This window comes from Microcebus murinus, chromosome 21 (assembly GCF_040939455.1).
Source record: "Microcebus murinus isolate Inina chromosome 21, M.murinus_Inina_mat1.0, whole genome shotgun sequence".
NCBI lineage: Eukaryota > Metazoa > Chordata > Mammalia > Primates > Cheirogaleidae > Microcebus > Microcebus murinus.
Genome location: NC_134124.1, coordinates 6,125,136 through 6,138,206, shown reverse-complemented (window position 1 = coordinate 6,138,206; position 13,071 = coordinate 6,125,136). Strand labels below are relative to the sequence as shown.

General features: G+C 41.8%; 1 protein-coding gene across 2 annotated transcripts in view; it reads left to right on the top strand.

Moving 5' to 3' along the window:
• Positions 1-13,071, top strand: part of KLHL3 (kelch like family member 3) — a 127,281-nt gene that overhangs the window by 30,387 nt on the left and 83,823 nt on the right. For both annotated transcript variants that reach the window (XM_020282163.2, XM_020282143.2), the window contains exon 3: positions 8,276-8,382. In XM_020282163.2, the coding sequence (XP_020137752.1) occupies positions 8,276-8,382 (107 nt within the window). The remainder of the gene's footprint in view (positions 1-8,275; positions 8,383-13,071) is intronic.

Genomic DNA, 13,071 nt, shown 5'->3' with positions numbered 1-13,071 from the left:
AGGTTAATGAAAATAATCTTTCTACGGAGCAAATAGGTATTATGAAGGAGGAAAACATTAGGTGCCTGACAGATGGTGGGTATACAATGATTATTTTTGTTTCTTAAAGGGTGCTACAGAAGCGAGTATGTTAGACTGGAACTGTGGAGAACCCTTCCTAAAGGGAGGTGATGCTTCAGCTGAATTTTTTTTTTTTTTTTTTTTTGAGACAGAGTCTCACTCTGTTGCCCAGGCTAGAGTGAGTGCCTTGGCGTCAGCCTAGCTCACAGCAACCTCAAACTCCTGGGCTCAAGCGATCCTCCTGCCTCAGCCTCCCGAGTAGCTGGGACTACAGGCATGCGCCACCATGCCCGGCTAATTTTTTCTATGTATATTAGTTGGCCAATTAATTTCTTTCTATTTATAGTAGAGACGGGGTCTCACTCTTGCTCAGGTTGGTTTCGAACTCCTGAGCTCAAAGGATCCGCCCGCCTCAGCCTCCCAGAGAGCTAGGATTACAGGCATGAGCCACCACGCCCGGCTTGCTTCAGCTGAATTTTGAAGGACAAGTAAGAGTTAAAGAAATGAAGGGTAGTGGGGATAGGGAGAAGCCTTCTAGGCAGAGAAAATGGCATGTAGCCAAGGAAGTGTTTGTTGAGTGGGGGATTGAACTACTTTTAATAAAGCAAAAGTTCTATCTGATTCTGTGTTTGTTCTCTCATTTCTCCTTTCTACAGGGCCCAGGCTTTGGCATTAAAAACCAAGTTAAATTAAATTTGTCGTGTGCTCTACTGCTCAATTTTTATTAGGCTTTCTGCCAGATTTCCTGGAAGCTCTGCCTGTAGCTCTCTTAGGCATTGGGCAGTGCTGATGCTCATGCTTATGGGCATGGTTCTCTCGTGACTAAAGAATTTGTGTTGCATTCCCTAGACACTGTTGAAGTTCCTCATTTAGTTCCTTTGCATATGGCTTTGTGTCCTTTGTCTGATTTATGAGTCCGATTTAAGAGTCTCTTACCAGGCCTTATTCTGCCTGGTGTAGCCCACTCCAGGGACCGCTGAAAGGGAATGAGCTCAGGGAATAGATATGCACACAAGATTCCCCCATCCATGCCTTCCTTCTATTACTAGCATCTTTTCTTTTTCTTAAATAACTAAAAAAGTCATCCCAAGTCCTTGTTGCTTCTGTTACAAGTTACCATGTTTTTGTATTTTTTTCCCCAAAAACATTGAGTTGGATTTAACCTCCTCCAACAGTCCTGCTGCTGCTTCTCTTTTCTATTTGTTCTTAGGAATGCTATTTCCCTCAAGATGCTCTGGGGGAAAAGAGAGCTCTGTACTCAAATGAATTTGAGAATTGCTATATACTGTCTCCCCTCCCCACTCTGACGTTCATAATGTATATTGGCATATTAAAGCTCTGCGAAGTCCTGCAACAAACTTGTCTGACTGAGGGTTTCCCACATGTATTTGACTACAGAACCCTGTTTGGTGGTGGTTGGTATGTATAGACTGAATGTTTTGTTAAACTTGTTTTGGAAAACACTGATCTAAATACCTGACATGGTCTTTGATGAAATTTAAGTGAATAATCTTCCTCTTTTTGTTTTCCTCAAATGCACTAAATCTATACATACTTGGCTGGCTGGGAAATTTTTTCTGTTGTAAAAGGAGTATATATTTGTTGTAGAACATTTAGAAAATACAGATGAGCAATAAGTCATCTATAATTGTAATACATAGTAGTAACCATTGTTAACACTTTGGACAACATACCTCTTTAAAGTAAATTTCTCAACCTGAATTTTTTTTCTTAACACTATATTGAACAAATTTTTCTTTGTTATTAACTGTTCTACATCATTAAGTGGATGAATGATACCCTATTTTTGGTTTATTTATTTATTTTTAAAAACATTTCTCTGATGTTGGATGTCTGGGGTTTTCCCAATTCCACACATAAACAACACCTGCAATGGTTATCATTACCTGTACAACATAGTGGTCACAAACACAAACTCTGGTTTCAAATCTTGGCTCTAGTACTTACTAACTGTGTGACCTGGGCAGGTTAATTAATCTTCCTGACCTCACTTTTATCAACCATAAAATGAGGCTAATAATAGTATCAGTCTTGCAGGGTTGTTAAGAGGATTAATGAATAAAATGCTTTAAACAGTGACAGCACATATATTACTGTTGTTAAATGCTTGTACATGTTCATGATTATTTCTATAGAATTAATTCCTAGAAGTAGAATTGTTAATTTCAGTAGTCTGTAGAATAATAACTATTCCTTAGATATTGTTGCGAGTCCCTGGCACATAGTGAATATTCTGTAAGTGTTAGCTATGATGATGATGATGATGATGATTTGCTTAAGCACTGCACTAGGTTATAAGAATATGGCAGCAGATAAGAGAGTCAAAGTCTTCCCCTCAGTGAAGCTTGTATTCTCATGGTATCCAAAGGCTATGTCCAGTTCCAAGGTATTTTTTACTGTTTTTTTAAATTAAAATGTATATATTTTTTTACTTTTTCTTTCTTCTTTTGATCAAGAGGAACAGGTTCAGAGTTCCAAGGTATTTAAATGGCTAACTTCAAAAAACTAGAGTGGAATAGGTGAGGCAGGGAGAGAGGGGGCCTGAATTGACAGTTTATTGATCTGGATGAGTTTAATGGGAACTGGAGAGAGGCTGGGCATACTTTGTTTTGATGAAGGCCTGGGCTATAGCATCCTGCCTTCCAGGGATTAGGCTAATGAAATGTCACATGATATTCCAGGGACCTGGGGTTATTACTTGCATTGTTTTCACACTCCCCTCCCTCAATTTTAAGCTATTTTAGTTCAAGCACACTTTGCAATTTATGAATCACACAATTCACGAGTTTCCTATTCTTTTTACTTCCATTGTAGAGAAGGTCTGTTGGCATAGTAACCGCCCAGCCTTCCTCCTCATTTTGCACTTCATTGCTGTGCTCTGGCCAGACCACAGCTGCGTCTGGGCACCAGAGCCCTGGTGATTCTTTGGCTCCTGACTCACCAACCAGCCAGCAAATGGGGATGTGGTCCTTCCTGGAGTAGCACACCCTGACCAGGCCTGAAAAGAAGGCGGCAGGAAGAATGGAGCAACCACCGAGCATTAAGAATCCACAGACAGTCTTCTCTATCTCATTTTGACAGTTTTAATCTCCCATTTCACCCATAGCAAACCTCATCTTTTTGTTCACTTGGTCTGCCACTATGTCTTTATTACTAGTAATGAACCATCTTAGCATGTTGCTTTCAGTTTTTCTTTTGGTAACAGATTCATCAAGATACAATTCATATGCCATACAATTTACCTATTTAAAGAGTACAGTTTAATAGCTTTTACTGTATTCATAGTAGGGCAACTACAATCAATTTTAGAATATTTTCATTACCACAAATAGAAACCCTGTATTCTTTAACAGTTAGCCACTTCCACCCCTTCCCCTGTCCTTCCTCACCTCTACCAGCCCCACCAGCTGTAGGCAACCACTATTCTACTTTCTGTCTCTATAGATTTGCCTATTTTAGAATCATATAACATGTAGTCTTTTGTGTCTAGCGTCTTTCACTTAGCATAACGTTTTCAAGGTTTATCCACGTTGTGGCATGTCTCACTACTTCATTCCTTTTTGTTGCTGAATAATAGTTCATTATATAGACATATCACATTTGGCTTTTGGCTATTATGAGTAATGCTGCTATGAACATTCATGTACAAGTTTTTGTATGAGTGTATATTTTCATTTCTATTGAGTGTATATCTAGTAATGGGATTGCTGGGGTGTATGGAAACTGTTTGACTTTTAGAGGAACTGCCAATCTGTTTTCCAAAGCAGTGGCACCATTTTACATTTCCATCAGCAGTGATGAAGATTCCAATTTCTGCACATCCTCTCTAACACTTGTTATTATTTGCATTTTTTATATAGCCACTGTAGTGGGCATTAGATGGTATCTCATTGTAGTTTTTTTTTTTTTTCTTTTTTTTTTTTTTTTTTGAGACAGAGTCTCGCTTTGTTGCCCAGGCTAGAGTGAGTGCCGTGGCGTCCTAGCTCACAGCAACCTCAAACTCCTGGGCTCGAGTGATCCTTCTGCCTCAGCCTCCCGGGTAGCTGGGACTACAGGCATGTGCCACCATGCCTGGCTAATTTTTTATATATATATCAGTTGGCCAATTAATTTCTTTCTATTTATAGTAGAGACGGGGTCTCGCTCTTGCTCAGGCTGGTTTTGAACTCCTGACCTTGAGCAATCCGCCCGCCTCGGCCTCCCAAGAGCTAGGATTACAGGCGTGAGCCACAGCGCCCGGCCATGAGCCACAGCGCCCGGCCTCTCATTGTAGTTTTGAATTTCTCTGATGATTAATGATATCTAACAACTTTTCATGAGCTTATTGTCCATTTCTATATCTTATTTGGAGAAATATCTATTCAGATCTCTTGTTCATTTTCACTTGGGTTATTTTACATTTATTATTGAGTTGTAAGAGTTTCTCATATATTCTAGATACAAGCCCATTATCAGACAGATGATTTGCAAAATTTTTATCTCATTCTATGGATTGGCTTTTCACTTTCCTAGTGGTGTTCTTTGAAGCACAAATGTTTTAAATTTTGATGTCTGATTTATTGTTTTTTTTCTTTTATCATTTGTGCTTTTGGTGTCGTATCTAAGAAACCATTGCCTTATTTGAAGTCATGAAGGTTTACCCCTATGTTTTCTTCTAAGTACTTTATTTTATTTATTTCTTTATTTCTTTATTTTGAGACAGAGTCTTGCTTTGTTGCCCAGGCTAGAGGGAGTGTCGTGGCGTCAGCCTAGCTCACAGCAACCTCAATCTCCTGGGCTCAAGCAATCCTACTGCCTCAGCCTCCCAAGTAGCTGGGATTACAGGCATGCGCCACCATGCCCGGCTAATTTTTTTCTGTATATATTAGTTGGCCAATTAATTTCTTTCTATTTATAGTAGAGACAGGGTCTCGCTCTTGCTCAGGCTGGTTTCAAACTCCTGACCTCGAGCAATCCACCCACCTCGGCCTCCCAGAGTGCTAGGATTACAGGCGTGAGCCACCGCACCTGGCCTCTTCTAAGTATTCTATATTTAGCTCTAATATTTAGGTCTTTGATCTATTTCAAGTTAATTTTTGTATACCATGTGAACTAGGGGGCCCACCTCATTGTTTTACATGTGAATATCCAATTGTCCTAGCACCATTTGTTGAAAAGACTATTCTTTTCCAGTTGAATGGTCTTGGCACCCTTGTAAAAAATCAATTGACCATAAATGTGAGGGTTTATTTCTGGACTTTCAGTTCTATTCTCTTGATCTATATAGCTATCTTTATGCTGTACCATACTGTCTTTTTTGCTGGTTCATATTCTTCCCCTCAACCTCTTAACCATCTCCCACCTCTGAACTCCAAACCCATGTATCCATTTGCCTGCCTGATAACCCCACTTAGATGTCCAATAGGTAGCTCAAACTTAACATGTTCAAACCTTAACCTCTAATCTTAAATATTTTGTGGGAAAAAAGAAGACAAATAAGCTAACATTTGCTGAATATTTACTATTAGCACTATGCATTATCTCATAACATATTTCAATGTTATGATCCTTTGGGGACATTGTATGCTTGTCCACACTAGAGAGTTCTGGGGCAGAGGCCTGAACTCAGGTCAGTTTGATTCCAGAGCCTGAGCTCCTTCTTAACAGCCATGTTATACTTTTCGACAAATGATGAAGTATGTAGTTCTACTTTTCTATCCTCAAGACTGTTCTTTGCAATGGTATGATAGCTCAGGAGAAAGGATCCCATAGGATCCCTGGTGAATGGAATAGGAGTACTTGTGAGCCATGCAGTGCTTTAGAGCTGCCTCTTTCCTTTTCCACGTAGAGTGGATACATAGAGATAGCTCCAGTGTGCAGATAGGCTTCCCCATCCCAAGGGAAAACCCACCCTGTGTTTTTGGCAAGTTTCTCTTGGCCAGTGTCCCAGGTTAGCGTTTCTCTGGCCCAGAGACACACTTCTCACTATCAGAACTCTCCTCACTCATTTGCTTAACTGAATTCTCCGTCTTTATTTCCTGTTCCTTCTTGTTTCATTCCCATTTGTTCAAGAATTGTCAGCCTCCCTGGAATTGTGCAAGGTATCCACTCTGACATTTGATTGTTCAGCTCCTGGCACGGAAAATTTGTTCAGCATTTCTGACCCTTTTGTGTCTATAGTTTCCTTTTTAAAATATCGGTTACCAAAAAAGTTACTGGTTACTCTTAAATAGCAGTGATAACTCCATTTTCCAAGGTAAGTTTATTCATATTAGGAATAACTCTTTGAAATAAATTTTGACCACACTAGAAAGCCTGTTCTCAGGTGGTCTCTTCAATCCCATTTTGTCCTTCTAATATGTGTCCCAAAGGTAGCTAAGACAGGTGAGAAAACTGTGGTGAATTTGTTTATCCACGTTCTCATAGCCAGTTAGGGGCAGAGCCAGTTCTAATCCTCTTTGCACTGGTTCACTCTGGTAAAGTTTGTGTGTAGGGTCTGCTGTCCACTGCAGGGTGAAGCCCCAACCCCTAGGTTTTGCCTCTTGGTGCCCAGAGGTGTCAGCCTTCCCAGAAGCCCCCTCACTATACTTTATTCCATGTGTTCAACATTTCCTGAGCATCTCTCCCTGTTGGAGCTAACCAGCCTTCTGTCTTTTCTCATTCTGAGTGTGAGAATTCTCGTCCAGTGGAAAAATCACTGTATCTGGAGTAAGGGGAACTGGATTCTGTGGTTTTGGACTTCTCTTTAGCTCTCTGAGTTTCATAGACTAGATTATCTCTAAGGGCATTTGCAGCTCCAGCCTTCCCAGACTTTATGATTCTATTTCTCTGATAAATGAACCTAAACTACTGTCTTAGCAGTTATCAGTGGCTTAATGTGCTACACCAGAGCTGGTAAGTAGGTAGCTTCTCTTCTGTCTGTCAGCCATGGCAGCCTCATTAATTGGTCTCAACGTTCTCACACAGAACTCATTCACGACCTCAGACTTCTCAACCTGCTAAGTAACCACTAGCAGTGGATCACAGTTGAAATGTGTTTCCTCCTGTCACCCCTTCTACCTCTAGTGCTTTAATCTAAAGGAGGGGCCAGTGGTGATCAGACACCACAGAGGTTAAGAGCATGGGCTTTTCTGCCTGCATTCAAATCCTGTCTCTAATGCTCCCTTTCTGTGTGACACTGGGAAAGTTACTTTACTTCTCTGGACCTCAGTTTCCTCATTTGTAATATGAGGCATAACAATTAGCTCTATCTCATAGGGTTTGTAGAGAGGATTAAATGAAATAATATGTGTAAAAAAGTGCCTAGAACAGTGCCCGGCACATATAATTCAATAAATGTTAATTATTATTATCGATTTTAGGCATGTAAGAGCTTGGACGACGGATGAAGGAAAAATTCTTAGAGCGACAGGACCTTGTAGGACCCTATTAATCTCTAAAGTAGTCAAATATCAATTCCCTTTATGAATCTGGATTGATCTCACTCATTCATTTAGTCACTAAAAATTTAGGGTCTGCTGTGTGCTGTGTATGCAGCCACATGCCTTGGATACAAAAGTAAATGACACATTCTTTTCTGAGTTCATGGTGTATTGCGGTGACAAACAAGTAAAAAGGTAGTTATAATATTTCTAATAATTGCAGTGATTGGAATTTGCCCAGGGTCCTTAGGGAGCACTGTGTGTGCAGGTGGAGTCTTCCTGTTGATAGTGTTAAATGCGAGAGGGAGGAGAAGTACCTGAGTCTGGCTTCCTCTTACTACATGCAGTGGGCCCCTTGGGGAATCGTTAGTACTTGGTCTTGCTGGTGGCATATCTCAGTGGTGTCCTCGTGTTCCTCAGCATTCATTCAGTCGCTCAGTTGGCAACTCCAAGCTTTTGCCCCTGCTCCCTGAGCCACTGTCCCCCTAATTCTCAATCAGAGCTTATGGATTGGGAAGCCGAAAGGTGAGGATAAATGATGTAGCCCTGAGTTTGTGGACAGGGAGTAGTTAGATCTCTCTGCGTGCCTTAGGAAAGTGTGCACGTCAGGCATACAGGGGCTTGGGAAAGTCGAGGAATCCATCCCTCTGCCTAACTCAAGATACAGCAGGTCTCTGTGACAGCTTTGTACAGTGATATCATGAAGCCTGGGTGGGAGAAAAAAATAACTTGTGTATCATGGGGATACGTGTTCATGCTGTGACCCATCCTGTCTCCTCACTGGTGTCTTACAGTAAACAGCTGTTGTGTGACGTGATGATTGTGGCAGAAGATGTCGAGATAGAAGCCCACCGTGTGGTCCTGGCAGCCTGCAGCCCGTACTTCTGTGCGATGTTCACAGGTATGGTGAAGGGCAAACAATGACCCAGGGTCATGGGGCTGCAGCCCCACTGGGAGAATATTGAGGGTGGTGACATGAGGGGAGGGGCGAGAGAGAAGACTATGAAGCCCATTACGAGGAGCTTTCTGTGCCAGGTACTGTGCTTTGCACCATGGAAGACTTGATGGAACCAAAGTCCCAACCAGGCCAGTTGGTTGTATAGCACCTATCTATCCAGCTTGAGAAGAGGTAGGATCATATAGGCCACTAGTTCTCACACTTAAGCAAATATCATGACCATGTGGGGTGGCCTGTTAACCATGTAGACTGCTGGGCTCATCACCTGGCCTGCTGATCTCTCATTTTGCAGATGGAGGACCCTGAGCTGAGAGAAGGGAAAGGATTTGCCCAAGAACACATAGGGAACGAGTGGGACCTGGCTTCTTGACACCTGGCCCAGTACTCTACCAGCTGGCCTACATCTTGTCCTTCCCAGCCCTTCCTTTCAGGCTATGGGCCTTCTGTAGCCATTACAGGAGAGTGGAAGAGATTTGGAGAAGTGACGGTGGGGTTTGGCAGGGCTGAGACATAGGAATAATCAAAATATGGCAATCCGTTTCAGCACCTTTGCCTGCGTTCCAGAGGGTCCCTGTCTCCTGGGCATGCCCAATAGCCTTGCCCCACTGTTTCACATGTGTTACTTCTGAGTCTGAAGTCCCTGAAACCCATGGGCTGAGCGTATCTGTAGTCCCACACAGCACCTCCCTGAATCAGTCATATGCAGTATTCTACAAATCACTGCTGATAGAGACAGGAGGAGGCTATTGGGCTTGGTGAGTCCCTCACACTGAGTCAGGTGTTCCTTCCACATGCTTTCCAAGTGCCCTGTGCCTACTCTGAGTATGGTGACTGTCACTCTGCTTTCTTGTCTGTTACCTGGTGTTTGCAATACCTGTGCCCTGGCATCTCACGTAACTGGCTGCTTCTGATCCTGCAAATGTCTCCTCAAAGAGGCCTCCTCTGATCACCCTAGCAATAGTTCCATACCACGACTCTTTCCATCCTATAACTTGACTTTATTTTTTTTAAACATTTATCACTATCTGAAAATCATCTTGGTTGGTTGTTTATGTGTTTTTTACCTATCTCTGCTCACTAGAATATAAGCTCTGTGAGGGCAGGGACCTTGTTGGACTTGTTTGTTACCATATTGTAAGCACCTGGTATGTGGTAGGACTCCAGTATTTTTTAAATGAGCAAACGAAATGTCTCCTGAACTTCACTGTGAGCTTTGGGCATTTGGGGAACATGTCTTGTTATTGTTGAATCCTCAGTGCCTGCCAGAGGAGATGGTGAATAAGCGAAGATCAAAAGAATGAACATGAGCTGGCTAAGAATGGGTGAGTGCAGGCACATTTTTGTTGCTGAATGGGTTTTAACCCTTTTCCTAATATATTACTCAGCTGGGCAAAGTGGTTTTTGGCACTTGTGCTTTGAGAGTTCCTCACGTGTGTGTCCCCCTTGGCTCATCATGTGAAGGGGGGCTGGTCTCAGCTTGGAGTTGTGCCTCTGGTAAATGGACCAAGCCACTCTGACCTCACTTTGAGCCCTGGGCCAGGAATTTCATAATGTAGCCTGGAAAACCAGCTAAGTTCACTGTCTGGAAATTTTTAGTCACACTCCCTTTAGAATTATCTCAGACACTAGTTGTAAGGTTTTTATTTCTTTTTCTTTTTTCTCTTTCCTTCATGCATCTCTGTTTCTTTTAAAATAATTCATTTTGTCTGCAACTTCAACAAATAGCTCTGCCAGTCATTCTTTGTGTGTGTGGTTTGGACAGTCCAGTGTTGAGAGAGGAATCTATTTGGAATTGCAATGAATCGTAGTATTGGCTTCACTCTTTGCTAATGAAGTTGCATCTGGGGCAGTGGAAGTACTGTAGCAAAAATAAAGTGAAATTGGGAGAAAAGGTGTTTCTGGTGCAGGTCTTAGATTCTAGTAATTGAAGGGAGGGGAGAATCAAGAGAAGGAGGCAGTCTAATGCAATGCCCAGCCCAAGCCTTCCTGGGAATTTGGTCACCATCCATCTTTCCATCCATCCTTCCATCCATCCATTCACCCATCCATACAAACACAATTCTCATATGTTCATTACAGAAAAAAAAATCAGAAAATGTGAGCACACAAAAACTAAAAAATTACATGTTATATAACATCTAGGTAAGAGGATGGTCTATATCTTTTCAGATTTTATACTTATATACATAAACAAAATGTATTTTTTAACATAAATGAGTTTATTTTATATGTGCAGTTGAATAGCCTTTTCTGATGTGTTTTTTAAAAAATTACTATTCATCTTCCTGAAACATTCTTCTTCTTAGTCTCTTTGCCTGCCTTCATTACTTCATTGCCCTTCATTACTGCTTAGGCATTACTTCCTCAGGAAGGCCTTCCATGACCCCTCTGGATTAGGTGACATTCCTTTGCTACTTTCTCCTATGGTACCTATTACTTCTCTTTAGTATTACTACTCACTCATTACTTCCTCAACATCTGATTTCTCTGGTCAATTGTAATCTTTATGAGGGTAAGAACTATACCTTTTTAATTCACTCCTGTGTTTCTACTGCCTAGCATGATCTTCCACACAGTAGGTGCTCAATAAAGATTTGTTTTTGTTTAATGGAACTTAGCCATATATCATGAATATCTTTCCATGCCAATGAAATTGCATCTACATCCTAATTTTAGTGGTTTCATAAGATTCCATCATATGTATCTTAATTGAGAATCTATTTTCTTATTTATTGGAAATTATAGTTTTTTTCTAAGATTTTGCTATTAAAAATAATGCTATAATGGGCATCTTTGCATCTTAATCTTTTTTTTTTTTTTTTTTTTTGAGACAGAGTCTCCCTTGTTGCCCAGGCTAGAGTGAGTGCCATGGCGTCAGCCTAGCTCACAGCAACCTCAAACTCCTGGGCTCAAGCAATCCTGCTGCCTCAGCCTCCCGAGTAGCTGGGACTACAGGCATGCGCCACCATGCCCGGCTAATTTTATATATATATTAGTTGGCCAATTAATTTCTTTCTATTTATAGTAGAGACGGGGTCTCGCTCTTGCTCAGGCTGGTTTCGAATTCCTGACCTCGAGCAATCCGCCCGCCTCAGCCTCCCAGAGTGCTAGGATTACAGGCGTGAGCCACCGCGCCCGGCTACATGCATCTTAATCTTTATTTACATTCCTGATTATTTCCTTAGAATAGATTCCTAGCATAAGAAATGGTAAAGGGTATGCACATTTTGAAGACTTGTGAGATGTGCGCACTGCCCTAAGGAACAGTTGTACAAACCGATGCTCCTGTCAGTGGTATATGAGATTTACATATTTTTGAGGCCCCTTGGCTTTCCTTAAACCTTGGTAAACAGGCATAGAAAACTCTAGTAACATTGCAAAACTTTTTTATAATTATCAGATTTGGCTTCAAAATGCCTAAAATTCATCATGAAAAGGTCTCGCTAACTCTTGTTAAGTCCACTTTTATCAGCATGTTTATGGCCAAAAGGATAATAAAATACACACAACTTTCTTCTGATGTGAGTTGTGCTATTAGGATCTTTACTCAGGCTGAACTGTTTTTCTTTTTCAGTCCTCTGAGTTCATGTCCTGTTGTGGTTCTAAATGCCCACCCCACACTCCTTGATCACGTCCTGCCCACAATAACTTGGAATAAATGCGAAACCAAGGTCTGAGTGCCCACCAAAGAGTGTCCCAATCCAGCCAGCGTGTAAGAAGATCTGGGGTGAGCAGTCAACCTACCTGCTCTCCCTGCCTTTGAGCGGAGAGGCCAGCAGTGCTGTGTTCTGTCCTTTTTCCCAAGAGTGTGGAACTTTGAGACTTCCTCCCATCCTCTCCATCTAGCACCTCCATCCCCGGGGAAGCCATTTCCCCAAAATAGACTCATCAGTGTTTCCCTATTTATATCATGCCCTTCTTTTTGGGTTCTGTGCCCCATTGTGTTTGTACTCTGTATGGGTCCCTGACCTACATGTCATCCAGATACTTTAAAAACAACCAGCATCTTATTGTGTTAAAGGAACTGAGGTTGTGGTGGCTAAAAGACACTTGGGTTTCCATCCCAATTGAAGCTCTGGGAGTGATTTGTCCTGCTCATCTGCTTCTACTGTACTCCATGCAGTGACTGATTTAGATTGGTTTTTATTTTTTAGAGAAGAGCTACTGTCCCATTTTTATTGGATTTAGGCTGATGTTTCCCTGGTATCTTTGAACACATACATGGTGAGTAGAAGTAGGGAGAAAAGGTCAGGAATGTGCTGAGGGGGAGGGGCAAGAGGCTTAGAATTCAAGTAGAGACCAATCACCCACAAAGCAGAACAGCGAGGGCCTGGCTCTCTTACTCACCTCCTAGGCATGAACTCATTCCATAGAACCATTGTTTTGCCTTTTCTTCATGCCAGACCCTATCTGTCCCTGGTCCATGGCTCATGTCTATATTCTGAGTGTTTGCATAGTGCATTGACACCTTTGAAGAACTTTGCATGACATGGAGCCCAGCAAAACTGAATACAAGGCAATGGGGCAGTGAGGGAGGCAGAACCAGGGAAGTGAATTACTTCTTTGGACTTGAAGGAGGTTGTGAGTAGTACTGGCAGTGTATAGGGTCTGCTTTCTGAAAGTTTTGCCCCG